The 25,742-nt window shown below is 37.4% G+C and overlaps 4 protein-coding genes across 7 annotated transcripts; 2 read left to right on the top strand and 2 right to left on the bottom strand.

The window, feature by feature from the left end:
- LOC111324934 (pterin-4-alpha-carbinolamine dehydratase) lies at positions 1–25,334 on the bottom strand. Of its 3 annotated transcripts, none has more exons than XM_022928596.2 (2): positions 25,317–25,334; positions 1–517 (listed from the first exon to the last, which is right to left on the bottom strand). In XM_022928596.2, exons 1-2 carry the CDS (start codon positions 25,319–25,321, stop codon positions 187–189), a joined length of 336 nt encoding a protein of 111 aa, XP_022784331.1. In that variant the 5' UTR covers positions 25,322–25,334; the 3' UTR covers positions 1–186. The 3 variants fall into 3 exon arrangements, with proteins under 3 accessions (XP_022784331.1, XP_088582304.1, XP_088582303.1); XM_088726178.1 differs by lacking the exon at positions 25,317–25,334 and adding an exon at positions 949–1,109; XM_088726177.1 differs by lacking the exon at positions 25,317–25,334 and adding an exon at positions 859–1,108.
- LOC148729534 (uncharacterized) lies at positions 1,154–10,147 on the top strand. 2 transcript variants are annotated; one of them, XM_088726139.1, is made up of 2 exons: positions 1,154–4,134; positions 7,593–10,147. In XM_088726139.1, the coding sequence occupies exon 1, from the start codon at positions 1,254–1,256 to the stop codon at positions 4,083–4,085; it is 2,832 nt and encodes a 943-aa protein (XP_088582265.1). In that variant the 5' UTR covers positions 1,154–1,253; the 3' UTR covers positions 4,086–4,134; positions 7,593–10,147. The 2 variants fall into 2 exon arrangements, with proteins under 2 accessions (XP_088582265.1, XP_088582266.1); XM_088726140.1 differs by lacking the exon at positions 7,593–10,147 and adding an exon at positions 4,730–5,100.
- LOC111324921 (uncharacterized) lies at positions 11,019–15,266 on the bottom strand. Its single transcript, XM_022928583.2, has one exon. The coding sequence runs from the start codon at positions 14,050–14,052 to the stop codon at positions 11,230–11,232; it is 2,823 nt and encodes a 940-aa protein (XP_022784318.2). The 5' UTR covers positions 14,053–15,266; the 3' UTR covers positions 11,019–11,229.
- Positions 18,328–24,978, top strand: LOC111324930 (uncharacterized). The gene has a single exon (XM_088726142.1). It carries the CDS (start codon positions 18,411–18,413, stop codon positions 21,210–21,212), a length of 2,802 nt encoding a protein of 933 aa, XP_088582268.1. The 5' UTR covers positions 18,328–18,410; the 3' UTR covers positions 21,213–24,978.
- Positions 25,335–25,742: the final 408 nt, after the last annotated feature.

Below are 25,742 nucleotides of genomic sequence, written 5' to 3' on the forward strand. Positions count from 1 at the left end.
AACTTTTACAACATTTTTAATTCAAGGCGACTTTCATGAGAATTTGTACAACTAGCACCTTCTGTTACAAATGTGCGATGACCATTATCGCCAAAAACAAAACAGACAGTCTTTTTCTAAGGAAAAAAATGTCTAAAAAGGCATAGTTTGCATTTGGTTAAATCCAACGCAATTCAAATTCGCGACTCATTTGGCGACGGTTTCAATAAAGTTGGCTAGTTTCACATCCTTTTCAGACAGTCCCCCACAGTCATGTGTGCTAAGTGTAATCTGTACTTTGTTGTACACGTTGAACCATTCAGGATGATGATCCATTTTCTCGGCTTGCAAACCAACACGTGTCATGAAACCAAAAGCTTGATTAAAATCTTTGAAAAGAAATTCTTTGTAAATCGCGTCCCTTCCTTCTACCTCTGTCCATCCAGATTTGAGTAATGGAGAAAGCATCGAGTTTCTCTCCTCTTCGTCAAGTTTCAGGCGCTTTGAAGCAGGATCAGTCATGATTTGATGAAAACTTCTGCAACGAAAATCAGTGTACGTTGGGTGAACGAAGAATGGTAAACCTTACGTATATCAAACATATTTACTATGGGAGGAGTGGGTTAGTAACTAATATTTAACTTTTGGACAGGAATTACGTTATTCCGCGAATACATCCACTTGTGACATGAAAACACACAAAGATATTAATTCAAAGAAAAATTTTAAACTTGAATAATATAAATACAGAAAAAAAAGTCGGGCTTCATTCATTTACTGATTGCTACTTTCCCCTCCCCAGAAGAGAAAAATATTTTCATCTTAACTCTCATGAATATTCCACAAGACTTATAAAAAAACCAATCACGCAAAAAGTACCTTATTTGAGCTTTTCCGCCAAATGTTATTCGCGGATTGTATGAGGGGCCTTCGTACGAGACGCTTTCCCCCTTATTATTCAAATCTCACCCGTAAAATGGCAAGGTAATCACTCCAAGTGAACCTTCATGGTAATTTCCGAAAATTTCGCAAACAGAAGAGTCGAGTCTTCGAGTTGAGAAATAATCCAAAAAAGCTTTTACTAGAGATTGTTATGCTCTTCGGAATCTTCAAGTCGCCTTTAATTCCCCAGCCTCGCTTTGGTGCACAAAACTAGGTTCCAGACTCGGGCGTCTAAACATATAGTGAACCGTGAAGGCCTGAATAGAGTAAAAGTCACTCTCGGACACTTTTAAGTTAATGCTCGAGTCTACGCAGTTCGTGAGCAAAATTAAATGAGCGAAATGAATTCTGTTCTCGATTCTTCGGAGGAGAAAACAAATGGTACAAGGCTGTTACGACTGGTGATTGATGGAGGCACTTACGTTCTGAGAGAGTATTTACAGCGATGTGTTCTTCCGCCTGTAACGCTGCAAGACGTGCTTAACAACCACAGAGGAAGGCTTGGGCACTTGAAATCAGTTAAGAAGAAAATTACCGATTTTCAGTGGAATCAGTTATTTCCTTCGACTGGTGACCCACCGGACCCTCAAACATTTGACATAACTCTTTTGCATCTGTTACTACGAGAAGTTTGCGGTTTGACTGTACCAGTTCCTAATGGATGGCACGAAATACCTATAGATACTGATACCAGCGATGAAGCTAACATCGTCCGGATCAAGCTCCTTCGAAACAAGCTGTGTCATGGAAAATCCACCAACATTCCTAATGTCGAATTCCAAGATAAATGGCAGACGATTGTTAAGTCATTGGTGGCATTGGGACTCAAACAAGAGGAAGTGGATCGCCTTAAAACTGAGCCTATTGATCATGACACTGAACGTCGAATAAACGAAGAAGTAGAGAAGTGGAAAATGGACTTTGAACCACGGGTAGACAAGCTGGAGAATGACTATCTGACAGTAAAAGGAGAAATTTCTGCTATTCAAGCTTCTATTTCAGAGCAATCCATCAGTGAACATACCAACTGTCTTCCGGATAAGAATGATATCTTTGGACGATCCAAAGAGGTGGAACAAATCCTTAGTGCCATTCAAACTAAAAAAGCAGCGGCAGTTCTTGTAACTGGGGGACCTGGGTTTGGTAAAACAGCCGTGGCGATCGAAGTGGGTCATGAATTGGCATCCAACTTAAATGAAGATAGGATAGTTTTGTTTTGCCCCCTCAGATCTAAAGCAACTATTGGTGAAGTAGCCACTTCAATGATCCTTACTTGCAGTACAAGCCACTCTCAACCACCAGCACATCCCCAACATTGGCTTCGAAATTGGAGCAAACAACAACAGAAGAAAGTTTTTTTAATTCTAGACAATGCTGATGATGTTTTAGAATCAGATGACCAAGCTGCATTTGTATCTATTTTAGGAGACATGAGAACTTTATCAAACTGTAAATTAACATTTGTTATCACTACCCGGAAAGTATTTTATGACCCCAATTTGCCCATGGAACCTGTGAGACTGTGCCCATTATCCCCTGATCATGCTGAAGAACTCCTCCTATCCAAAGTTTGTAATTCAGATGTGAAGCTGGAGCTCAACAAGACAGATGAATTGGTTCAACTTTGTGGCTGTGTACCTCTGGCCTTGTGTATTGTTGGTTCATTGCTTTCAGACTATCCTGAAGATCAGCTCATTAAACGTCTTGAGGAAAAGCCATTGGATGTTCTCAGACAGGATGAAAGTGATACCAATTCTGTTGAAAAAGCAATTGACACTTCTTTCAACTTTTTGGATAAAAATGAACAAAAGGCTCTGGTACTTCTGTCAGTTTTTCCTGGCTCATTCAGGAATGATGCTGCCCAAGCTGTTATTCAGGCAGGAGGTTGTCAAGGTGACCCTATATTCATTCTCCGTTCCTTGAAAAACCGGTCACTCATTGAGACACCAGCTTCATGCAGATATCAAATTCATCAATTTATTCAGACATTTGCAAAGAAGAAGATTGATCAAGCCAAGCATTTTCCATTCTTACAGCTGCAGGGGGAAAAAGTGGCCTGCATCCACTTTTTTTCCTGCCTAGTGGACATTGCCAATCGGTACTGGAGCAAAGACAAGTGCAAAGAGGCAATCCAATTGTTTAACATTGACAGGCACAACTTTGAGTATTTCTTTCAGTTCCTCCAAAGTCTAAGAAATGAGGATCCTCAAGTAATGGAAACTGTGGAGAAATTAATGAAGAAGATTTCCCAGACATGCATATTTTTAGAAATGTGTGTTCTTCCAGGTGTTTATATGGGGTACCTTAATGAACTTTGTCAGTTGTTGACATCACGCAAACAATCTGTCACTAAATTAGTGGAACTTTTGTGCCTTTTAGGGCTTGAAAATAGAAAAATAGGTAATCAAAATGAATACAAGAAGTTGATAGACAAGGCTGCAGACCTACACTCAAAACACTCTGAAGAATTTGACAATGAGAAGGTATCAGAGGCTTTTTTTTGCAATAATTATGCAAAGTTCCTCTCTGAAATGAAAAGGTGTTCTGAAGCTGAAAAACAATTCGTTAAAAGTTTGAAGTTGTGTGAACAACACATGGATTCTGTACAGAAAGGCATAAGTTTGCTTTATGCTGGACGAAATGACAACTGTCAAAATAAACGTGAGCTGGCAGAGGAAAAGTTCAATAAGTCATTACACCTTTTTCAGGAGAATCTTGGCAATCACATTATGACAGCACTGCTTCTGAAGGAAATTGCAGATTTCCACCTCTTCCATGGTGAGAAGGGTCTAGGATCAGCTGCTGACCAACAAAAATCATTGAAACTTTATGAACAAGCTCTGGAAAGGATGGAAAGTGTTGGTATTAAAGACCAGAAAGAATGCATTCTGCCACTCACCAACTTAGGACTGTGTTACCAATTGCAAGGTGAGATGGAAGGTGCAAAAAAATTATATCAAGCATCTCTAAGAATTGCAGAACAAGAGCTAACTGAGAATCATAGGTGGAAGATCTATGTGATGACTCAAATGGCCTCTTGGTATAAAAAAAATGAAAACCCAGAGAGAGCAATAGAGTTGAAAGAAAAGGCATTGACAATGAGTGACACACTTCAACTGCCAGATCACCAACCACCCAACAAATTTTTGCTACACAAAATTTGAGATTTTAAGAGGTCACAGCCTAGCCAACTCCAGTGCTCATTTATTGGGGGTAAGTGAAAGAGGAGTACCAAATGACCTTGATTAAGTGCCCACACTCTCATGATCACCCTCCCCCATATAAAAGCCCACCCCTTAGGTCCTAATATCCAACAAGTGCCCCTCTCAAATAAGCTTACACCCTCCGCACCTCCCTTGTGGAGGTGCGGTGGCCTCATGGTTGGTGCACTCAACTCCGGATCGAGTGGTCCGAGTTCGAGTCCTGGATGGAGATATTGTGTTGTGTTCTTGGGCAAGACACTTTACTCTCACAGTGCCTCTCTTCACCCAGGTGTTTAAATGGGTACCAGCAAATTTAATGCCTGGGGGTAACCCTGCGTTGGACTAACGTCCCATCCAGGGGGGAGTAGAAATACTCCTAGTTGCTTCATGCTACAGAAACCGGAGTTAAGTGCTGGCCTGATGGGCCTCTGGCTCGTAAACAGACTTTACCTCCTGCTCCCTTACTTTCTAAAAAATAGTTATAATAAATGGAAATCCTGTTTCTATTGCCACTTTATTTATAACTTGTTAAGCTTCAATTTCAGTGGTATCAGTACAGTTTCTTTTCCATTAAGTCACTTCCTGTTATTTCTATCTCCATACAGTCAAACCTCGACTATCGGGACATCAATTATGTGGACTTTTTCTCTGGTCCCAATTTTTTCATGAATATTTATTAGTCATGATCATATGGTTAGCCAAATGTTGCAAAATTCAACAACTTGCACATTTTTATTCAACAACTAATATTTATGCTTAACAAAATATATTTTTATTCAACAGTTTACGGTTATATTCAACATTTTATATTTATGTTCAACGACACGCATTTTCTTTTCATATTCAACCAAAATTATTTTCATTCAACAACAATATTTATTCAACTTCAATAGCTATATATATTTTACTCAACAAAATTAATTGTTCAACTTCAGTCCAAACTTTCTACTCAACAAAAACAATTATTCAACTTCTACCATGCATAGTTATTTAATGACATACCCTCTATTATGACCAAGTGTTCGAAAGTTCCCGGACATTCAAAATATCGTCATTCAACAAAATTCCCCGCCCCTACCCCCGAACTACCCCCAAACATGAAACCCATTCCTTCCAATACGAAGATTATGGTTCATTTGTTTCTCCTGTTTACGCTTGAGGCGCCATGGATGATTTGTTACAACTGCGGGCCTCTTTTTCCCTTGTGAAAAGAAGACGAAGAAGAAGGAACCGGGAACGATGCCCGGGGCGATAGAATTTGTCATCTCTCGGCTCGCACATCTTGCTGAACTTGCTATAAGGTCGCGCGTTCTCATTAACAACGAGGTATTACTTCCCGATCGTTGAAGAGCGATCTCATTTCGAACACATTCTCCCACAATTTGTGTCAGTTCTTCCCTAACATCTCGCCCTGATCCGTCTTCCGAAACCATCTCTATTCATGGGCGTTAATGGTCGGGGCACTGGGTCCGCAATACAGCGTATTTAACTGGGGACTGGACGGGGATTTTGTTGAATGACGATATTTTGAATGTCCGGGAACTTTCGAACACTTGGTCATATCAGAAGGTATGTCATTAAATAACTATGCTTGGTAGAAGTTGAATAATTGTTTTGTTGAGTAAAAAGTTTGGACTGAAGTTGAACAATTAATTTTGTTGAGTAAAATAAATATAGCTATTGAAGTTGAATAAATATTGTTGTTGAATGAAAATAATTTTTCTCGAATATGAAAAGAAAATGCGTGTCGTTGAACATAAATATAAAATGTTGAATATAACTGTAAACTGTTGAATAAAAATATATTTTGCTGAGCATAAATATTAGTTGTTGAATAAAAATATGCAAGTTGTTGAATTTTGCAACATTTGGCTAACCATATGATCAAGATCCATAGCCATATTCTTTTTAAAACTACGACATTGAAAAGTGAAGTAAAGGCGATGTTCTTCTTTAAGACAGACTGACTGACTTCAACATTTTAGGCCAATGTAAAAACATTTTTCATTAATTTTAATGGTTTATACATTTGTGTAGAGGTATTCACATAGGACAGTGAAGATGTAGACCATATTTCTTTCACAATGATTTGTTAATGTCTTGTTTCATGATTTTAAAAATGTTGCTTTCTTAATTTAATCAGTTTTTGTTCACCATTAATGTTCATATTCTCGATTATCTGGACTATTTCATCTAGTCACAACAAGTTCAGATAATCGAGGTTTGACTGTATTGACTTACATCTATGTGGATAATGTTGTGGTTTATTGTTACCCAAAATACAATTATAGTTTGTTGAAAGGAAAACTTAATAAGTGCCCCCCTTGGTCAAGCACCTACTTTCCAATAAGCACCCCACCTTTTCAAGGAAATATGGTATGTGGGTTTTAAGACTCAGTGAGGTAACGAGTCCTTCATTTTTCATTCACATAAATGTGAAAATGGTAGTGTTCAAGAAAACCCAAAACAGTTTTCTCCTTTTTGCTAATCCACTTCTTTTAATTTTTTTTTTCGCTGTGGAAATGGTACTGGTTTTGATTTTACCCAAACATTATTAACTTAAGTTGGCTCTGAAGATACACAAAAATTTTTTTTTAATAACTTTGCAGAAAGGTTATTCATGGTTAATAAATGCTCCTGACCAGTTAAATTCAGTGATGAAAGAAACTAGAAGTTACCTAACTCATTTGTGCCTTATTGAGCATCAAGCCAACACTAAGTGTCTTCTTAAAACCCTTAAACTCCCATGAGTGACCAAGACAGAATTTCTTCTTACAATAGCAATACAATATCAAGCAGACAATTAATGAGAATAAAGACAAATATCTATTAGGGAATTATGATTTGATCCAATACCAAATTCTCTAAAGTAACTTGATAAGAATTATATGGAAGACAGCAAGGAGAATTTCTTAATTAGATCAAGGGAGTGACAGGGTTGGCATAGTGATCAGGGTGTAGTGATCACGGCATAGTGATCAGGGGGGAGCAGGGTTGGCGTATTGGTGAGTTTCAAGGAAACAAAAGAAAACTGTGGTAGTATTAACTGATCAATTAACCCAGGATAATTTGTTTTATCAACTGAGTTGATGTTATAAACTGACAACTGTAAAGAGTTTCCAAAGCTTACATTTCAAGCGTTCACCCTTCGTCAGAGTGAATGGAATGGACCAATTATTAGAATTGGTTCAACATGATTGTTGTAACATGCTAGGTCTCTTCATCCTTCAAGTTATTTATACAATTTTATATACTTTTTACTGGCTAGGTTGTACAGCAGTGCTCTTTTAAAGGGTTAAATTTATAGTAAGTTTTACTTTTTTATTGAAATTCTGAGATGTGGGGTTGTCATTTGGATCAGACATAAAAATTTGTCATCAAATGAAAATTAAATTTACCTAACTTGGTCAGTAACTGCTGATGTTGCTGGTTCTAATAGTAATAGTTGTTACTCTCACTTTATGTTAGGGTTGTGGTGTAGTAGAATCAGGGATCTGCAAATTTCCTTCATTTGTGCAGCTGCAGAGAATATCTGTACCATCCTGTGTTAATAGGGACCTTAAGCAAACCATGACAGTGATGGCAACAAGCACATGGCTAAACAAAAGATCTCACAGGTGTGGCTCAGCACATGTGTTTTGAAACTTTGTACATTTCTTTGCTCCGCAAAACAACAATGTGAAATCACCAAATTTGTGTTGTCTGGGAATGGAAACCCAGAGAGCAAATCAATTAAGCTTCCATTTAAAACCCAACGCTGCTTCCATACATTATGCTAAAGGTCTGGTGTAGAGGAAAAGGAGACAATCAACATATCCAGCCATTTGCAAAATTCTAACTGAAAGTATAAATTCTGTTCTTAATCGAGGTCTTCTTCAGCATTGCCTTCCTGGCTGCTTAAGGTCCCTAATATTAGGGACCTTAAGCAAACCACGACAGCGACTACAAAGATGACGTGGAAAAACAAAAGATCTAATTGGCATAACAATTGCTCAGCACGTGCATTTTAAAACTTAGTACATTTCTTAGCACTCCTTTGCTAAACAACAACATGAATTCATCAAAACTATGACAGCAAATTTTTGAATTTCCATTTGGAACTCAATGCTACTTTTATATGTTATGTTGAGGTTGGGTTTTGGCACTGTATGAAATGATAAACACATGCAGCCATTTTTGAAATTCTAATTAAAAGTAGAAATTCATTTTTAAATCGGCGTCTTCCTTAGCGTTGCCGTCCTGACTGCTTAAGGTCCCTAATATTGAGAGGGACATGGTAGATGTATTATTTTAAGTGCAGTTTACTTGTAGAATATTTAATTTATTGATGTGAAATGCAAGTTTAAAAAATTTAGCCTTCGATCCTAAGCTTTCTTATCTAGTTCTCAAATTTTTATACAAATTTGTATTTTATCTGTTTTAAAGGGACATTTTTTAAGTTTGATTTTATTACGGTAGTAGCTAGTATTGAAATAATACAGAAAGGAGTTGAAATGAAACAATTAGGTAAGTTACTACTGGTCAGTTAATCTGTCAATCAATTGGAAACTTCAACATCCCTCCCCCCTGGGCAACCCCCAAGGCATTTGAACTTTTGAAGATTGGTTTGTTCAAAACTCATGCCCCTAGAGTAAAAATTGTGTTTAAATGCCCCACCCAATTTATGTGTGAACGGCAAAATCAGTGACCATCACTTTCTACACATTGACCAAGCTTTAAAACTTAGTCCTTGAAGACCTTCTCTTCTGAACCATTTGCTCACAAAAATGAACTGTCTACCTTGAACGCCTGCCATTTTCAAGAAATAACACTTGTATTCCACTGAGGCACCCCCTGAATATGGTTAAAAGTCCACAGCATCCCGGGGGGGTTGTGGGGGGGGGATGTTGAAGCTTCAAGTTATAAGCACATGACTCCTGCATTAACCTCATATGCCTTAACTTCAGTCTGCATATTCTCAAATTTAATCTTCTCTATAAATTAATTTTCATATTGACAAGAATTAATTTGTTTGACAACCAATAGCTTCTTTAGCTGTCAATCATTTCCTTTATTCTCACGACCTCAGTGTTTGCTTCACCAGTCATAGTGCAAAGAGAAACTAGATGCTGGTCAACCTTAGGGATTAAAGGATTTAATATCTTAATCCAACTTATGTTCTGTTTCAAAAAATATCCTTTACAGAAGTAAGGCAATAACATTTTGGTTAGGTTGTCTGTTGGTGGAGATTATTTGTCATTTATGAGGCTCTTGAGCCTGCCTTTGACCTGTACCCCTTTAACTCCCATGAGTGAGCAAGACAATTTCTCCTTTTGATATCAAAATAATAATAATAATAATAATAATAATATCAAAACAGTATCTAGCAGATAAGTGATGAGAATAAAGAAAAATACCAAATAGGGGATTATTAGTTGATTCAATACCAAAATTTCCAAAATAACATAAAAAAACTGTATGGCAGAGAGTAAAGAGAATTTCTGTTGAGATCTTAGAAGTTAAAGAGTAATATGTTTCTTAATGTGTATTGAGAGTTTCCCAGAAATATCCATATCTTTCTTTTGAAGTGGGTCAGCAGAAATTCCAACAGGATTATAAACAGATGAGCTGTAGGAAACCAAGAGACTTTAATGTTGAATGACAAGAAAAAAGACTGAAATTTGTGATAGGTGAAAGTTCTCAAAAGGCCTGAAACCTCTATGGAAAGATTATGGATATTTTCTAGGAATTAATAAATGTAAATCTTCCAGGAGACCAAACTACCTTAAATGCTCTCTTTGACTCACATTCCAACATCACGAAAAAAGAAACTGGTATAGAGCTTTTGCTTGGCAGCCACGTTGCATGGCAGGAACAATGAAAATATTTTGCATAAGAAAGAGAATTTTTTCCCATGGGAAAATAATCTATTGTTCCTGCCATGCAACATGGCTGCTGTGCAAAACCTCTATAGTGTAGTGTTTATGCCTAAATTTGTATGTGTTTGTAAAGTGTGGAAAATGTAATAAATTCTGTAAGAACAATCTTTATATTTTTGATTGCTTTTTCCAGATATAGTGATTGATAGCCCAGTAAATTGCATTTACACTGTCTAAAAGTTTATTGTACATCTGAATCTATTTGTGATGTTTGAGAAATGTACAATGAAAGTCTTAGGACAACATCCCTGCGTGGGCTCTTTAATTAAACATGTAGACTATGAGTAGTCTGTCCTTGTCAGCAAAGTTTGTGGTGCAAATAAAAAAAAATCAATGACAACAAAAATTGATGCTAGCACCCTATGAGAAGCTCTTGAAGTGAAAAAAAATTTCTCAAAGAAATTTACTTTGCTGTGCCTCTCACGCAGACATGAGTTTAGTGATCCCATCTTTTTTTTCAGCCAGTCTTACAGCAGTTAATTTATCTGGATTCACTTTTCTGAAAAGCAAGTTTTAAAAAATTTTTTACTGTATGTTCAAAGCTGTCTCAATTTCAAGACAATTAGAATCAATTCCATCAAACTAGTCTGTGGGTTGCAGTCACAAAAAACTACAGTTAATGGTGTGCTAAGAAGCTATAATATTGCTATGGCAACTTCTTGGGGTTATATAGAAAATAGGATTACAGTATATAGAGAGAAAACTCAAATTTCTACTGTTTAGAAGAAAAAAATAAAAAATTGTACTGATACCAATCCTTTCATGTATATTTTGTAAAAAATGAAGGAAACTTTTTTGAGTGTTCTTAATCACGTTTTGACGTATATGGCTCTAGACTCTTGGTTAGTAGCAGTGAGCTCAGGAAAGATTGAGAAGGAGGAATCATTGCCCCTCTAACTCTTTGCCCCCATACTTATTTCCTGTGCACCCAACCACTGTAATATTTAAAAGCACCAAGAACAGGCTAGCCACCTCGTAAAATCTTAACCCTTTAATAACTCCCAGGAGTGATTCACTTGTAACTTCTCCCTTTAATGTCCATACATTATCCAGAAATAAGGTAATAAGAGCTAGTACTCATTTCAGTATTTAGGTATCTAATACCAAATTCTTGTCACTAATTAACAAGGAAACATGTAGCAGCCAGAGGGGAGAATCAACAATCAGATCTTGGTTAAGTTGAAGGGCTAAATTGCATTTAGTAAAAATTTGTTGGGTGGTTGGTGATCTGGCAGTTCAAGCGTTTCACTCATTCTCAGAGCCTTCTGTTTCCACACTTTTGCTTCCTCTGTATCTCCATTTTCTTTATACCAATAGGCCATTTGAGTCATCACATAGATCTTCCACCTATGATTCTCTGCTAGTTCTTGTTCTGCAATTTTTAATGATACTTGGAATAAGTCCTTTGCACCTTCCATCTCACCTTGCAGTTGATAACACAGTCCTAATTTGGCAAGTGCCATAATGCATCCTTGCTGGTCTCTAATGCCAAGGCTTTCCATCATCTCCACAGCTTGTTTATAAAGTTTGAATGAGTTTTGTTGGTCATCAGCTGATCCTAGAGTTTCTTCACCATGAAAAAGGTGAAAATCTCCAAGATATTCCAGAAGTATTGCAGTCATTACATGATTACCAAGACTCTCCTGATACAGCTGTAATGCTTCAGTCAACTTTTTCTCTGCTATTGTATAGTCCTTTTGAAGCTTGTCATATCGTCCAGAATAAAGAAGACTGACTCCTTTTTGAACAGGATCATTTTGCAAGTGTTGTTCGCATACTTTCAAACTGGTATTAAACTGTATTTTTGCTTCTGCAGAGTTCCCTGTTTCAGAGAGAAACCGTGCATAATTATTGCAAAAAAAAGACTCTGACACCTTCTCAATTTCAAATTCTTTGTGATGTTTTGAATGTAGGTCTGCAGCTTTTTCTATCATTTCTTTATATTTATTTTGATTGCCTATTTTTCTATATTCATGCCCTAGGCAGCAGAGAAGTTCCACTCTTTTAGTAGCAGGTTGTTGATAAGACATCAAAAGCTGATCAAGTTCTGTAAGGTGCCTCAAATAATCACCTGGTAGAGTACACATTTCTAAAAATGTGCATGTCTGGGAAATTTTCTCCACTAAGTTTTCCATAGTTTTCTTCAGTTGAGGATCTTGGTTTTTCAGTCTTTTGATGAAGAACTGAAAGAAATACTCAAAGTTGTGTCTGTCCAAGTTAAAAGAGCGAATTGCCTCTTGGCACTTGTCCTTGCTCCAGTACAAATTGGCAATGTCCACTAAGTGGGAGATAAAGTGGATGCAAGCCGCATTTTCCCCCTGCTGCTGTAAGAATGGAGATTTCTTGGTTTGATGAATCTTCTTTGCAAATGTTTGAATAAATTGATGGATTTGATATCGGTGTGGGGCTGGTGTCTCAATGAGTGACCTGTTTTTCAAGGAAAGGAGGATTGACAGAGGATCACCTTGACAACCTCCTGCCTGAATAACAGCTTGGGCAGCATTGTAACTGAATGAGCCAGGAAAAACTGACAGAAGTACAAGAGCCTTTTGTTCACTTTCTCTCAAAAAGTTAAAAGAAGTATCAATTGCTTTTTCAACAGAATTTTCATCACCTTCATCCTCTCTGAGAACATCCAATGGCTTTTCTTCAAGACGATTAATGAGCTGATCTTCGGGACAGTCTGAAAGCAATGAACCAACAATGCATAAGGCCAGAGGTACACAACCACAAAGTTGAACCAATTTATCTGTCTTGGAGAGCTCTTGCTTCACATCTGGGTCAAGGACTTTGCATACAAGGAGTTCCTTTGCATGCTGCAGGGATAGAGGAGGCAGCCTTACATGTTGTGTGGGCAAATTGGGGTCTTTAAATACTTTTCGGGTGGTGATGACAAATGTGATCTTGCAGTTTGACAGAGTTCTCATGTCTCTCAAAATGGTTACAAATGCAGTTCGATCTTCTGATTCTAAAACATCATCTGCATTATCCAGAATAAATGAAACTTTCTTCTGTTGTTGTTTGCTCCAATTTCGAAGCCAATGTTGGGGATGTGCTGGTGGTTGAGAGTGGCTTGCACTGCAAGTAAGGATCAATGAAGTAGCTACCTCACCAATAGTTGCCTTAGATCTGAGGGGGCAAAACAAAACTATCCTATCTTCATTTAAGTTGGATGCCAATTCATGACCCACTTCGATCGCCACGGCAGTTTTACCAAACCCAGGTCCCCCAGTTACAAGAACTGCCGCTGCTTTTTTAGTTTGAATGGCACTAAGGATTTGTTCCACCTCTTTGGATCGTCCAAAGATATCATTCTTATCCGGAAGACAGTTGGTATGTTCACTGATGGATTGCTCTGAAATAGAAGCTTGAATAGCAGAAATTTCTCCTTTTACTGTCAGATAGTCATTCTCCAGCTTGTCTACCCGTGGTTCAAAGTCCATTTTCCACTTCTCTACTTCTTCGTTTATTCGACGTTCAGTGTCATGATCAATAGGCTCAGTTTTAAGGCGATCCACTTCCTCTTGTTTGAGTCCCAATGCCACCAATGACTTAACAATCGTCTGCCACTCGTCTTGGAATTCGACATTAGAAATGCCAGTGGATTTTCCGTGACACAGCTTATTTCTGAGGACCTTGATCCGGACGATGTTAGCTTCATCGCTAGTATCAGTATCAACAGGTATTTCGTTCCATCCGTTAGGAACTGGTGCAGTCAAACCGCAAACTTCCCGTAGTAAAAGATGCAAAAGAGTTATGTCAAATGTTTGAGAGTCCGGTGGTCCAGCAGAAGGAAATAACCGATGCCACTGAGTGTTGGTAATTATCTTCTTAGATTTCAAGTATTTAAGCTTTGGACTGTGGTTGTTAAGCACGTCTTGCAGTGTTAAAGGCGAAACAATACAATTCTGTAGATACTCTCTCAGAACGTGCATGCCTCCATCAACAACCAGTCGTAAAAGTTTTGTGCCATTTGTTTTTTCCTCCGAAGAATCGAGAACAGAATTCATTTCCCTCACTTAATTTTGCTCACGAACTGCGTAGATTCGTGCGAAAATCAACCCGTCTGAGGGTGTAACTTTTGCTTCCTCAGGCAGTCACTATTCACGCGATCAATATATACAGATCTAGCTGTCTTAGGCCTAGTTTATACGTCGCGCAACAGTCGAATTTAATTCAAGGTTCCACAAGCAATTTAATTCGACGATAGCGCGACGTCTAAAACGAATTAAATTCGTCCTTGACGTATTATCCGTAAGACGGATAAAATATCGATAACGCGTCTTCAGTTTTAACGTCCCACTAGCGTCGCGCCAAATGGAATGCATACATTTTATTAATGTATTTCAACCGCGCCATGTTTGTTCCAAATGACACCTCTGACCAGAGGCAGTGCATTTGGGAAGGGAATTAGAGTTCGACGCATAAAATCACGCCAAGATTTACGTTGACGGAACGACGAACTTAATGGAATTAAATTCGTCTGAATTAAATTCGACTGTAGCGCGACGTATAAACTAGGCCTTAGTAACGTACATAAGAAAAAGAACAACAACAACAACAGAAACAACAAAATGTTTTCATTTTTGGCGACAAAAATACAATCTAACAACCGCAAAACAGCGAAGCTAGTCGAGGTGAAAGGGAAACAAACATTAAAATAAATTCTTTAAAAGCAAGTTTGACTGAGCAGAGGAAATGACTTGGATAGCATACGTATACACGAACAATAAAAAACGGTACGATAAGTTATAATTAAAGATAAGCCAATTTGATATTACAACTTACAAATGAAATAAAATTACACGCGAAAAAAAAAAAAAAACAACAACAACAACAACAGCAGCAAATGTAGCTAAAAATATTACAATTTTCTAAATTTATCAATTAAAGTATGGACGTCAACCTAAGTATCCTCTCGCATCAAAATGTTCAGCAACTATCTATGCAATACGATATATTTATTACACGACTCGGGCAGTCAGAGGGCCAATAACTAAAATCAACCAATCAAAATGCTCTATTGCCGGTCAATATTCTCTCAGTATTGGACCGGGCACTGTCCCGAATGGTCCCGAATGATACCGCACTTGTGTCGCTTTGAACTTCAGTCGTATAATAAATCTCTTATTAACCAAGCTTGCTCGGGACCACACAGCTCGGGACCACACTCGGTCTTTTTTGTACGGACCTCGCTGCGCTCGGTCCGTACTGTCAAGACCTCGGGCCGATATTCTCCCAGTACGGCCCTCGCGCTTGGTTGATCAACAATTATTCCACGAGCGCGCGTTGGATATGAGACGATAGATAGCCAACGAGGCGCGTAACGCCGAGTTGGCTATAATCATCTCATATCCAACAAGCGCGAGTGGAATAATTGTTTTATTAAAAACACCCCCAAGATATTAGGCAAATCTTTATATTAGACAAATTTTTGAGCTCCCTTTTAATTTTAAGCTGACGCGCACGCTTACCATATTTGTAGATTTTGATATATTGGCTCATATACCATAATGGCTAAGCCAATAAAAAGTCTTGAATTGCATTATCCAATGATCCAGTTTTTAATAATAAGATATATAAATTTATACTTAGGTAAAGAACGAAGACAGATAGGAGAATTATTCCATATCCTTACACCCAACCTTGAAAAATAATTTTTCATATATTTTGTTCTTGAATATTTGAAATAAAGATTGCCAGCCGCTGAGGACCTTGTATAACAGTGGCGTTTTTCAGACGAATAACCGAATAACCTTGAAATGTCAGGTGTTAGATTGTTGACGAGATCATGTATAAAAGAACAGATTGTTTTGAAATAGATGAGATGAAGTGGAAGAATGTTTGACAGTTTGAAAAATATTGTGCGTAGAGCTCACTTTTGCAAAATAAACACCTTTTCCAAATTTGATTAGGCACTTCGGCCCCAGACTGCAACAGTAGACGAGTAAGGTTGAATGAGTCGATATATATTATGTTAAGCGATACAGTTTGTTGGAAAAAATGTCTCAATCTTGATAACATGCCTAAAGACTTGCTAATTTGAGAGGAAATAAATGAAATGTGTTGAGTCCAAGATAATTTTGAATCGATAAGGACACCAAGGTATTTTGTATGTTACTTGTAAAGGAATTTAGTGTATAGTCGAAGATATTTATGTTCATTCAACGATCAACACGTTTTTAACACGGTCTGAATATAACTGAGTTAGATTGTTTGAAAAAATAAGGAAAACTTAGTTTCTCAGAGGAGGTTTAGATATCATTTATGTACTGCAAGAACGGTAAGGGTCCTAAGACTGATCCTTGTGCTAATTAACAATTATACCACGAGCGCGCGTTGGATATGAGATGATAGATAGCCAACGAGGCGCGTAGCGCCGAGTTGGCTATAATCATCTCATATCCAACAAGCGCGAGTGGAATAATTGTTTTATTAAAAACGCCCCCAAGAAATTATCATTTTGTAAGAAGACACTGGATTTTTTAGCTCCCTTTTGATTTTAAGCTGACGCGTACGCTTACCATATTTGTAGATTATGGTATATTGGCTGATATACCATAATGGCTAAGCCAATAAAAAGTCTTGAATTGCATTATCCAATGATCCAGTTTTTAATAATACCACTGAGACAACAATCTTTCTCGGATACGTGAGCGCCGACCTGAGTAGCGTAATACCTTTTAAATAAGATATCTTTTAAATCTCTTACTGGACGTTTTGTTGTGTAGTATCGCTGAGTATTTCTACGAGTTGTGCCGTATTTTAACTCGCCTTACGGGCTCGTCAAAATACGGTACAACCCGTAGAAATACTCAGCGATACTAGACAACGAAACTTATATACTAAAACAGTGAGATAATATACACTGCTTCGTCGTTAATTTGAGTGATTTCTACGCTTGTCAACCGGGACGCCATTTTTTCCCGAGTTGCTCGGAGGTAAATAGCGATAGATATTCGGAGTTTGACTAGCCAATCAGAGCGCGCCTTCAACGCTATCCACTGTTTTAGTATATACTAAATCTATATATTTACTAATACGAGACGTTCCAAAGAATCCCATCCTAGTGATTTAATCATCTGAGACACACTACTGTGACGAGAGTAATCATTATTGACAAACCTTGCGGCACGTCGTTGGACCATCTCTATCTTATTGACATTGCACTGTTTACATGGATTCCACGCCCTACTCGCATATTCTAATTTAGGACGAACAAGCGAGCAAATAACTCATCGAGTAACTCGTCACATAACCCGTTGAATAACTCGTCAAATAACTCGTCAAATAACTCGTCAAATGACTCTTCAAATAACTCATCAAATAACTCGTCAAATAATTGATCAAATAACTCGTCAAATAACTCATCAAATACCTTGTCAAATAACTCGTCACATAATTTGTCACATAACTCATCACATAACTCGTTAAACAACTATAATTCGTCATGGTCCTTTGCGGCCTTGGTATCTTTGAGCTTCTGCATCCTACAATAATATTGCTCGGCTGTCGACACTTGAAATTCTACGCTTTTGATCAGGCTTCCGGTCTCGCTCTCGAATGGGCTAAATGCCCAGCAGTTAGGAGTTAACATTTACCAAAACGATATGAAAGGTTTCGAAGGGTTGCATTTCGTATATGGCTCTTTTACCAGTTCTTCTTTCAAAAAGTTCTTTCTATTAGCCAACAAATCACTGTGGAAACTAGTCAACATGTTCCTTCATTCTGTGTTTTGGTTCACTTAATGTAAAAATATCCGACAGCAGAGGTCCACCTTTTACTACAGTACCCCAAAGATCCTGTTACACTGCTTGAAAGTACAGCTTCACTGAGGTAAAAAGGAACAGCTTTTAAAATTCATGCTTCGTGAAAAAAAGTTTTCTCGGAATTCAGAGGATATATAGTCAATTTGAAACCGCGCCAGGCAGTCTGTTGAAGTGTCGTCAGCTAAGCAATTTTGTGGCTTGATAAGCTCGGGGAATTTGTCCAAGCTTTGGGAATTTGTCTAATTTGTGGGCGCTTATTCGAAAGGGGTGCTAGTTTGACATCATGGTCTTTTCTGCAAGTACAAATATCATTTCGTTATTTACGTCAGATATTTGGAAGATTTTCCGTTAAGAAGACATTTTGCAGCAAGAGAGAGGTGGATATCTTGGGCCCTTATTCCACGGAAAAAGTTCCGGTAAGTTCCTCCTTTCCCGACTACGTCACTAACACCGATTGACGGTGATTGGCCTGAGAAAGTGAAGTTACGCACATACATATCTACATACAGACATACATACAAATATACAGTTATTTGATAAGTAGGGTTTAAAATATGCAACTGTACGTGCATTTACAAAGATCGTAGTCAGATCTAAAAATGAAATCGCAAGAAAAATCAAATGGCACTAGACTGTTTCGACTGTTGTTTGATGATGGTACGGAAGTTTTGAGAGAGTATTTGCTCCAGAGTATTCGACGACGCAATCGTCCGCCATTTAATTCTTTACAAGGAGTGCTAAACAACAACAGAAGTATGCTTGAAAACTTGAGATCGGAAAGAAAGATAACCTACCCTCAGTGGAATCTTTTATTTCCTCGTTCAGGTGACCCACCAGACCCTGCATCATTCGACATAACGCTTTTAGTGCTGTTACTTCGACTTCGCCCAATTAGCGGCTTGACTGACGCGGATAACAGCGATAAAGCCAACATCGACAAGATCAGAGATCTTCGAAATGAATTGTGTCATGCACAATCCACCAGCTTTTCTGACACAGAATTCCAAAACAAATGGGAGACGATTTCTCGGTGTTTGGTGGCGTTGGGACTCGACCACGACAAAGTAGATCGTCGTAAAACTGAGCCTATCGATCATGACACTGAACGTCGAATAAACGAGGAAGTGGAGAAGTGTAAAATGGACTTCGAACCGCGGTTAGAAAAGCTGGAGGATGACAATCAGAGAATAAGAGGGGAAATTTCTGCTATTCAAGCGTCTATTTCAGAGCAACCCACTAGTGAACTTACAAACCGTCTTCCAGATAGAATTGAAGTCGTTGGACGATCCAAAGAGGTGGAACAAATCCTAAGTACCGTTCGAACTGAAAAGGTAGCTGCAGTTCTTGTAACAGGTGGACCTGGATTTGGTAAAACAGCCGTGGCGATAGAAGTGGGCCATGAATTGGCATCCAACTTGAACGAAGAGCGGATAGTTTTGTTTTGTCCCCTCAGATCTAAAGCAGCCATTGGTGAAGTAGCTACTTCGATGATCCTTACTAGCAGTGCAAACCACTCTCAACGACCAGAAGATCCCCAACATTGGCTTCGAAATTGGAGCAAACAACAACAGAAGAAAGTTTCTTTCATTCTGGACAACGCAGATGATGTTCTCGAATCAGTTGATCGAAGTGCATTTGTATCCATTCTAAGAGACATGAGAACTTTATCGAACTGTAACGTCACATTTGTTATCACTACGCGAAAAGTATTTAAAGACCGCAATTTGCCCATGGACTTCGTGAGATTGTGCCCATTATCCACTGAGCATGCAAAAAAACTTCTCTTGTCCAAAGTCCTTGATCCAGTTGCAAAACAGCGGCTCTCCAAGACAGATAAATTGGTTCAACTTTGTGGCTGTGTGCCTTTGGCGTTATGCATTGTTGGTTCATTGCTTTCAGACTGTCCGCTTACCGCAGATCAGCTCATTAAACGCCTTGAGGAAATGCCATTGGATGTTCTTAAAGAGGATGAAAGTGATATTAATTCTGTTGAAAAAGCAATTGATACTTCTTTCAACTACTTGAGTGAAAATGAACAAAAGGCTCTGGTACTTCTGTCAGTTTTTCCTGGCTCATTCAGGATGGAGGCTGCCCAAGCTGTTATTCAAGCAGAAGGTTGTCAAGGTGACCCTGTCTTCATTCTCCGTTCCTTGAAAAACCGGTCACTCATTGAGATGCCAGCCCCTGACAGATATCAAATTCATCGGTTTATTCAAACATTTGCAACGAAGGTTGATCAAGCCAAGCATTCTCCAGTCTTGCAACAGCAAGGGGAAAAATCCGCCTGCATCCACTTTATCTCCCACTTAGTGGACATTGCCAATTTGTACTGGAGCAAGGACAAGTGCCAAGAGGCTATTGACTCTTTTAACATGGACAGGCACAACTTTGAGTACTTCTTTCAGTTCTTTATCGAAGGACTTAAAAAAAAAGATCCTCAACTAAAGACAACCATGGAAAATGTAGTGAAGGAGATTTCCCAGACATGCACATTTTTAGAAATGTCTATTCTACCAGGTGATTATTTGAGGCACCTCACAGAGCTTTATCAGCTTTTGAAGTCTTACCAACAACCCATCACTAAAAGAGTGGAACTTCTCTGCCTCCTTGGGCATGAAAATAGAAAAATCGGTAATCAAAATGAATACAAGAAGCTGACAGAAGAAGCCGCAGCCCTTCACTCAAAACACTCTGAAGAATTTGACAAGGAGAAGGCCTCTGAGGCTTTTTTTTGCAATTTTTATGCACGGTTTCTTTCTCGAATGAATATGTTTTCTGAAGCCGAGAAACAATTCAATAAGAGTTTGAAGGTATGTGAACAACATGAACTAAAGTCTTCAATACAGAAAGGCATAAGTTTGCTTTATGCTGGACGAAGTTACAACCATCAAGATAAACGTGACCAGGCAGTGAAAAAGTTCAGTGAATCATTGCAGTTTTTTAGGGAAATTCTTGGCAATCATGTTTTGACCGCACTGCTTCTGAAGGAAATTGCAGATTTTTACCTCTTCCATGGTAAGAAGAGTCTAGGATCAGTGGATGACAAACAAAGATCAATTGAACTGTATGAAGAAGCTTTGGAAATGATGAAAGGCGTTGGTATAAAAGACCAGAAAGAATGCATTTTGCCACTCACCAACATAGGACTGTGTTATCAAATGCAAGGCAATATGGAAAAGGCAAAAGAAAAGTTTCAAGCATCTTTCAAAATCGCAGAACAAGAACTAGCAAAGAATCATAAGAGGAAGATCTATGTGATGACTCAAATGGCCTTCTGGTTTAAAGAAAATGGAAACGCAGAGGAAGCAAACATGTGGAAACGAAAGGCATTGAAAATAAGTGACACCCTTGAACTGCCAGACCACCAACCACCAAACAAATTTATGCTACACAAAATTTGAGATTGCAAGAGGTCACAGGCGAGCCAATTCATTTATTGGGGTGAGTGAAAGAAAAACCTGGGTGGGTACTAGGATTCAGAGAGGTGATCAGTCTTCTTTCATTGTTTTATGCACTAAATCTTTCCCACTAACCAAGAGCCAGAAGCCATAGAAGTCAAAATGATAGTGTCTAAGGTGTCCTTGATCCACTTTTTTCAATTTTTGCTGTGGAAATGGTGCGCAAATTCTACTCAATTTTACTCAAACATTATTAGGGTGGCTTTGAAAATACACTACTGTAACAGCTTCTTTTTTTTCAAAAACTGTTCAGAAAGATAATTCATGATTATGCTAATCACAATGAAAACAAGTGAAACAAGTCACCTAATTTGTGTTTGCCTTACAGGGGAAGTAAGCAAAAGTTAGGGTATTCCTCAGTTAATTGCACTACACAACCTGTACTACACATAAAAATCATGTAATCAGGTGAATAGGCACACACATTCTATGCGTACAGTATTGTTTTTTCAATCAATAGACCAGGTAAAGAGGTGCCATGGTCTTTAGCTCTTGAACAAGCACAATGACATATATTTTTATTGCACTATATTTTATCAATGCATTATCTGCTTTAAATTGGAGAAATAAAAAAAAAAAAAACAAAACATCAAAGGGCAAAAAGATTTTGCTAAAAGTGTGCATGGGGTAAGTTTAGCCCATCATTTCTCTTAAACAAGCACCGTCTCACGCAGACCTATCTTTTTTATTGTACTTTTTTGAAAGACATTGGTAAGGAACATTTAAGAAAAGTTTTAAAGAATTTGTTCCCATCAATAACTTTTTTTTGAGCAATCACCTTACGTGTGTTCTCAAGAAGCTAGTTGTGTTAGTGACAGAGGGGTTTATGATATATATATTCAATTTGATGAAATATTAATCAAACCCTGTTGAACATTGATTAAGTATTCCTTTTCAAAGAAACAACAGAAAATTGTGGTACAGTTAAACCTCAGTTATTCAGACATTGATTATCCAGATTTTTTTATTATTTAGACTCCCTTCTCTAGTGCCACTTTTTCCCAAACATTAATTAGTCACATTTAAGATCCATCACAACTTTTTCCCATCAAACAAAGCAGGCATATCGCGAAACAATGTAACGCTATAACCGTCAATGCAACTTCAATAAATGATAAAATTTATGTTAGCACTTTAGGTTGTTAAAAAATTGTTGTCATTAAACATTCAATAGTTGTAAATACTGTGGCACTGATGCACAATGATTAGAGAATGTACTTTAATTCTTGCTTAATATTGCTTAATGGTATGTATTCAGTCTTATTTTGGCTAACCAGTATTCATATTTTTGATTATCCAAACTCAAGAGTCCAGATAATCAAGGGTTGATTGTAGTATCAATCGATCAGTTGAATTGGTTGATGGACTTTTTATGAGCCACCTTAAATTTAGCTTGTTAAATAAGACAGAACTTTCTGTCTCATGGTCTCTTCATCCTTCAAGTTATTTTTTTAAATTTTACTTTTGACATAATTTGTATTTACAATTTTTTGAATTTTTTGTGTAGCTTTCATTGTAAATTTATCTTGGTACAATAGTTTAAGAGTCTACTTTTTACCATAGCATAATGATTGTATTAGGGCTACAGAGGATTTGCTGAGTAGCATCATATAACTTGATCTTATTAGTATTATTACTGTCAGTAATAATTATTTTTTTTATTATTTAACGCAGTTTTATGCACTCAGTTTGTACAAGAGTGCCCTTTGGTCCAAGGTCTAATTTTATAAAAAAGTTTCTGTCATTAAGACACCAATTTGTCATTAGATACAAAATAATCTTGTCAGTAACTGTGATGTTGCTGGTTCTAGGAAAATGTACTGAGTACCCTATTGCTTTCTTATCTTTACGAGTTCTCAAATTTTGATGCAATATTTTTGCATCAGCATGCAAATGTATGTTTTTTATATGTCCTTTATCTTTTTAGCAGGGATGGTACAGTGGTGAGGACTCACCACTGTGGCCCTGGTTCAATTTAAGGACCAAGCATCACATATGGGTTGAGTTTGTTGTTGCTTCTCATTGTTTCTCAAGAGTTTTTTATTTGGGTCCTCTGGCTTTCCTTGCTCCACAAAAACCAACCTTCCAAATTCTAATTCTACCTGGAAACAGTGGAGAAGAAGAGCCACCTCGTGGAATGTCTGCTAAATTTCCATGTATCAATTCATTTTAATGAAATAGTCATTTTTTAAATTGTATCTTATCATGGTGGTAGCGTAAGTATTAGAATACTACAAATAGGAGTTGAAGTGAAACAATTAGGTTTGAGTGAATATTGGTTAGTTCAATGTGATTTATAAACTACCACTGACAGTAACCCTGTATGCTCGAACATCAATCAACATATTTTCAATACTGACTGCCCTATGCATTTATTTTGATATTGATTTTGGAGAATTTGTTTATTGATAACAAATGTTCTTTGTTGATATTGATGCTGATTTTGAAATTATTTTCAATACTCTTTGCTACATACAATTTGTTTGACAAACAAGAACTTCTTTAGTTTTTTTGGTTGCCAATTATTTCCTTTATTCTTGTAACCATGATGTTCAATTCACCAGTGATTAATTAACTCTGACGAGAAATCAACTACTCTAAATCACCCTAAAGAGTAAACAAGTTAAAATTGTTTATTTGGCTGACTCAATTAGTAGATCCACAACCAAATTCTCCAAAGCAAAATCAAAAGAATTTTATGACATACAGTTAGTAGAATTTGTAAAGAGATCTTGGGAGTGAATGGTTAAGCTTTTTAATTTGATTTGAGAGGTTGCTAAACATATCCATATCTTTGGAATGAAGTAAGTCTGTGGAAATTCTAGCTGGATTTGAATAGAGATGAGTTTTTAAGACCTTAATGGGAGCAGGAAATTGGCATAGTGGTGAGAGCTTTTTGCCCCCCACCACTATGGCCAGCATTTGATTCCCAAACCTGGCATCGCATATGCATTGAGTTTGCTTCTGGTTCTTATCCATGCTGGGAAGGTTTTTCTCTAGGTCCCTAAGTTTTCCTCCATCCACAAAAACCAACCTTCCTAAGTCAAATTTGACCCAAAAACAGTGGACGAGAAGAGCCACCCATCGAAATGTTCATTGCAAAATTCCCATTTATTTATATTCCCATTTATTTATTTATTTACAGTGGGTAAAAAGAAAGCCTTGAATTTGTGATAGGCAAAGGTTCTCAAAGGAATTAAACTTCTATGGAAAGGGTATAAATATTTAAAAAGATGTAACATCTTCCACTGTCCCAAACCTTCTTTATATGCTCCCTTAGACTCATATTCCAATAGAAGAAAAAAGGAGTGTATCATTCCTGCCTTGATTCATTTCTCAATGTGCATGTGTAGTTTAGAAAATGCAATAAATTCTTTGAGCTTTTTGTGATGGATTGTCTATTATAATATCTAATTAATATATTAATTAATATATTAATTAAAATAATATTTGTTATAATATCTAATTAATATATTCCATGAAATTTTTATAATAGTTTTTTCTAGTTTAAAACATATCTAATATATTTTTAGCCTATTTAAATTTGGTGATCTGTTTTCATATGGGGTCCTGGACTCCTTTACGGATTATCCATAGGGCGTTTCTTCTCTTTTCGCTTGTACTTTATAACTTTATTTGTTTTAACTGAGCCGTTAAATTGTAATAAATAAATAAAAAATAAAAATAAACTCAAGTTAAGTTTATCGTACATCTAATCTATTTGTGATGTTTGAAAATTGCACAATGAAGGCCTTAGAACAACTACCCTGCTGGGCTTTTAAATTTTATACCCATGTTAATCTGTCAGCTTTGTTAAAAAACAAACCTATAGTTTGCTCTTATTGAAAATTTTTATCACCTTCCTTCGAATGTAGAATATACTCGAAGCGACTTTACAATTGCTGCGTATTCAATCAAGCTACTCCAAACATAAACTCTTGTGTTGTCACTAAGATTTCCTTACTTTATTTTGTCCCATTCAAGCGGTGCGTTGCACTACTTGGGGTATAGGAAGGTTCTCTGAACACTTTTACTATCCACACGTACCTCATTTTAAAGAAAGTTTCATTTCTCCTGAGCACTCCTTTGTCCCATAATATTAACTTGTCGGAGTAATTTTCAGGCAGCTAGAACTGCCTATTGTTTGATGACCAGAGAAACCCATGTACTTATATCTAGAGAAAGCGCACTTACTCTTCAATTCGATGTTAACGATCCTGAAAATTGTTCCCCCCCTCCCCCCAGAAATTGAACTCATGTTCTTTGCATTCAGTGGTTAGCAGTTGTTCTTTGCTAAGCACAAACAAAAAACATAAATCCAACATAAATTTGCAAATTCTCTGGGCTCTAAATTGTGTGGGTTCCTGCAGCATTAAAGCGGAGAAGAGGCGAAAACTTCTTTCCTCTCCCTAGCAAGGAAAGAACGTCACTTTATGAATATTTGATCACATGATCCGAAGAGCTACCAATCAT

This window comes from Stylophora pistillata, chromosome 6 (assembly GCF_964205215.1).
Source record: "Stylophora pistillata chromosome 6, jaStyPist1.2, whole genome shotgun sequence".
In the NCBI taxonomy this organism is placed as follows: domain Eukaryota; kingdom Metazoa; phylum Cnidaria; class Anthozoa; order Scleractinia; family Pocilloporidae; genus Stylophora; species Stylophora pistillata.